Consider the following 4,606-nt stretch of genomic DNA (forward strand, 5'->3'; position numbering starts at 1 on the left):
TGAGGAGAGAGTAAGAAATTACCTCGTTTTCAGCTCTACAACAATGTCCAGCAAACTGGACTCTCCTACCTTTCGCAAGAGATGACACAGGTGGTAGTTTCCCATATATTTGCATTTTGGTTGGATGGCGTTTCCACAAGAGATTTTGAGCTCTCATAAGGAGGCGAGTGTAGGTTCCATTCAACCGCTTCTCAAGCTTCTTTGATAACATCCAGGTTTCTGAGCCATATAGTAGAATTGGTTCGACTGTGGCTTTGAATATTTCAAGTTTGAAGTCTCTACTTAGATTTGATGACCAAATCTTATGCATGTCATTACAGGCTGACCAGGCCATACCCTTTCTAGTTAGAAAGTCTTTTCCAGATGATGATATGTATGACCCAAGATATTTGTAATCAGAAACCATATTTAAGGGCGCGTTGTTGAGAGTATGGATGATGCAATCACTGTTGGACAGGCACTTGTTTATGTATTCAGTTTTGGCCTCATTGATGTAAAGACCTACACAATTTGAGGCTTGTTCAAAGTTGCAGTCTAATGACTAACACAAGTAAAAGATAAAAGAAAAAACCGAAAAATTGTTCAGAAAGCCTTTTGTTTGTTTATTCATAGGTTATTGGATTGATACTTGGACTAATCTACTTAAACCAAAGCATCAATCAACGAGGAGTGATGAATATTAATGGTCTTCTCTTCATTCTGGTGGTAAACACTTCGTTTTCGAGTCAGTTCATGGTTGTCAATGTAAGTACAAAGAGGCTAAGCCTCGTTTTGAGACTGTCCTATGTTCGTTCTTTTTATTTATAGCGAGTCACCGTTGGTCATGCGCCTGCGCAGGCCCATGACCAGACTTTGCTGCTTGGGGGTGCTTCCAAATATTCTGGGTTGGCACTAATCTCTCTCTATATAAAGCTGAAGTTGTCTGTGTATGGCAGGTTTGGTAGCCTTCAACTAAAACTGTCTCCTCCGAGATCCTGCGGCGCAAGTTGACCAAAATTGAGAGTGTGATAGAAGAAGGCTTGCTCTTTATTCCATAGAAGAAAAAAATCAAATCGGACCATGTTAACACCAAAAATTATTTACATAAAAAAGGTGTTTTTTTTTCTATGAAAATCCCTATTTATTACGATTTTTTGACTGCTGTGTCGCCATTTTTCGGTGTTTTTGGCGACACAACAATCAAAAAATCGTAAAAAAATTAGAGATTTTCATAGAAAAAAAGCACCTTTTTGGTGTAAATAATTTTTGGTGTTACCATGGTCCGATTTGAATAACAAGCTACATAATGCAAAATTTTTACTTTTCAAAAATTCCAATTCTAAAGGGTCGAAACAAACCCGAGCAACGCCGGGAGATACTGCTAGTTGGTAATAATGCTAAAGTGGAGTTTCAAAATAAGTGTATCTCTGTAAATCTGAGGTGCACCATTGAATAATAAGGGGGAAGTACCATCCAGTGTACCCCCTTAGCGAAGGACATGTTTGTCAGACTTCAAGAAATGTACTGCAGGAAGATTTTTGTAACTGTATTTTCTAAATCTGAGGGTTCACCAGGGGCCAGTGAAGGGGACAGTGCTGTTCAGTGCACCCACTTAGTGACGGGCATGCGTCTGTACATGAACGGGGCGCAGGAGTGGCTGTGTGGTAAGTAGCTTGTTTACCAACCACATGGTTCCGGGTTCAGTCCCACTGCGTGGCACCTTGGGCAAGTGTCTTCTACTATAGCCTCGGCCGACCAAAGCCTTGTGAGTGGATTTGGTAGACGGAAACTGAAAGAAGCCCGTCGTATATATGTGTGTATGTGTGTATGTGTGCGTGTATGTATGTGTGTCTGTGTTTGTCCCCCTAGCATTGCTTGACAACCGATGCTGGTGTGTTTATGTCCCCGTCACCTAGCGGTTCGGAAAAAGAGACCGATAGAATAAGTACTGGGCTTACAATAAGTACCGGAGTCGAGTTGCTCGATTAAAGGCGGTGCTCCAGCATGGCCGCAGTCAAATTACTGAAACAAGTAAAAGAAAGAAAGAAATGCCAGCTTTTCTTTTCTTTATACTTTTCTTTTCTTCTTTTCAGTTTCTTTTAGTCACTAGACCGCGGCCATGCTGGAGTACCGCATCGAAGGGAGTTTTATAATTGAACAGATCGCACCCCCAGTACTTTTATTTATTTTTAAAAAAATCCTAAACTTATTCTATCGGGCTCTTTTACCGAACTGCTAACTTTACACGGGCGTAAACTAATCAACACCGGTTGTCAAGGAGACGGTGGCGATGATGGTGGTCACAAACACGCGCTCGCTCATATATAACCGGTTCTGCAAAAGAGACCGGTAGAGGAAGTACCGGACTTTAAAACAAGTACCTAAAAGCTGGGGGAGGGGTGATTTGCTCGTTTGAACCTGCGGTTCTCCACCAGAGTCTATATGACCTTTTAGGTCCCTGTAAAAGGGTCATTTTGCACGAACCTTTGGGGGTTCATGTAAAATTTTGTTGTGAAATAAATCGTATCAGGGCAATCATCCCCATAAGACAATTCCCACCAACGACAACTACCCCCTAGGGCAATTATTTCCTTTCATTAATTACCTTCTCTCCACTATATTAAGCAGTTTTAAATCTTCATCTAAAAGTGCAAATTATACGCGATTCGGATCTTTCCCTTTTGAACGGCAGACAATTTCTAGTTAACTAAACACTTTTAAACTTCGTATACTGGTAGAATGTGTCAAAATAAAACATTTTTGGATCTTTTCCTTTTGAACGGCAGTTTTCAACACAATTTCTAGTTAACTAAACACTTTTAAACTTCGTATACTGGTAGAATGTGTCAAAATAAAACATTTTTGGATCTTTTCCTTTTGAACGGCAGTTTTCAACACAATTTCTAGTTAACTAAACACTTTTAAACTTCGTATACTGGTAGAATGTGTCAAAATAAAACATTTTTGGATCTTTTCCTTTTGAACGGCAGTTTTCAACACAATTTCTAGTTAACTAAACACTTTTAAACTTCGTATACTGGTAGAATGTGTCAAAATAAAACATTTTTTTCTCTTGGCTTTCTTGAGAAAATTGTAATTTGTTTGTTTAACGTAGTTTAATTTTTCGAATTTTAACCAATCCTATGCTCTCTTTTGAGCTAAAATCATTTACTGCGTCTAACACTGAGACAACATCCTGTAACTAACCCTAAATCTCCCCCTAACCCTAACCCTAACCCTAATTTTTGTTTCTTAATTGTTAAATTAATTTAATTGTTACGCGTGTAAAAAAAAACTAAAGCAATGGAATTAAATTAATTTAACAATTAAGAAAAAAAAAATTAGGGTTAGTGTTAGGGTTAGGGGGAGGTTTAGGGTTAGTTACAAGATGTTGTCTCAGTTTTAGACGCAGCAAATGATTTTAGTTGAATGGAGGTAATCGACTGGTTAAAATTGCCGAAATACTCGGGTTTTTAAGGCGAAATATCTTACAAACTATAGAATTTTCTCAATAAAACCAAGAGAAAATTATGTTTTATAAACACATTCTCCCAGTATATGAAGTTTAAAAGTGTTTAGTTAACTAGAAATTAGTTGACATCTGCCGTTCAAAAGGAAAAGATCCCACGATTCCTCGTAAATATTATATTACATTTATCTCTCTATATAAAAACGGCAGTTTGTCTGTGTGTGTTTCTGTGTGTCTGTTAGGTTGTACCCTCACCCTGACCACGGCTTTCAACCGATTCTGATGAAACTTGACACACACATAGCCCAATGTCATAATTCAAAACTAACGCAGCGAAAATTTTGAAAAGTTCCCCCAGTTCTGAAAAAAATCGATAAATTCGACATGGGGTCGAGAATCAGAAACACAAGCCACAGACTGTCTAGGGGACGCAACTCAACCTTTTTAACTAAAAAAAAATTTACAATAATTTTTTTTCCATTTTTTGGCTATAACTCTCTAAAAATGCTTTATAGTTATTTCCCTTACAAACCCGAGCAACGCCGGGCGATACTGCTAGTGTTTTCATAATTGCTAACTACGGCATTAATGCGGGTTGAAACATGTTAATATTTCTTTCTTGATGGCTGTTTAGCAAAACCCGTCAAGGTTTGAGTCTTAAAGTACTTGTTGTTATGCTTGCTCTCTTCTGATATATTTTAAAAACTTCCAAATGTTTGGCTAGCAACAACCAGCATTTACTCTTTTACTCTTTTACTTGTTTCAGTCATTTGACTGCGGCCATGCCGGAGCACCACCTTTAGTCGAGCAAATCGACCCCGGGTCTTATTCTTTTGTAAGCCCAGTACTTATTCTATCGGTCTCTTTTGCCGAACCGTTGTAACGGGGACATAAAACACCCAGCATCGGTTGTCAAGCGATGTTGGGAGGAGACAAACACAGAAACACAACACACACCGCATATATATATATATATATATATATATATATATATATATATATATATATGTGTGTGTATATATATATATATATATATATAATATGATATATATATATATATATATATATAGTATATATATATATATATATATGTATATATATATATATATATATATATATATATTATATATATATATTATATATATATATGTTATATAT

At 37.1% G+C, this 4,606-nt stretch overlaps 1 protein-coding gene across 1 annotated transcript in view; it reads left to right on the plus strand.

The window, feature by feature from the left end:
• Window positions 1–588: 588 nt before the first annotated feature.
• Window positions 589–4,606, plus strand: part of LOC115227243 (protein white-like) — an 11,658-nt gene continuing 7,640 nt past the window's right edge. The window contains exon 1 of the mRNA XM_036498572.1: window positions 589–744. Within this exon, the coding sequence (XP_036354465.1) occupies window positions 673–744 (72 nt within the window). The 5' untranslated portion in view covers window positions 589–672. The remainder of the gene's footprint in view (window positions 745–4,606) is intronic.

The sequence above is a fragment of the Octopus sinensis genome, unplaced genomic scaffold (assembly GCF_006345805.1).
Source record: "Octopus sinensis unplaced genomic scaffold, ASM634580v1 Contig02264, whole genome shotgun sequence".
NCBI lineage: Eukaryota > Metazoa > Mollusca > Cephalopoda > Octopoda > Octopodidae > Octopus > Octopus sinensis.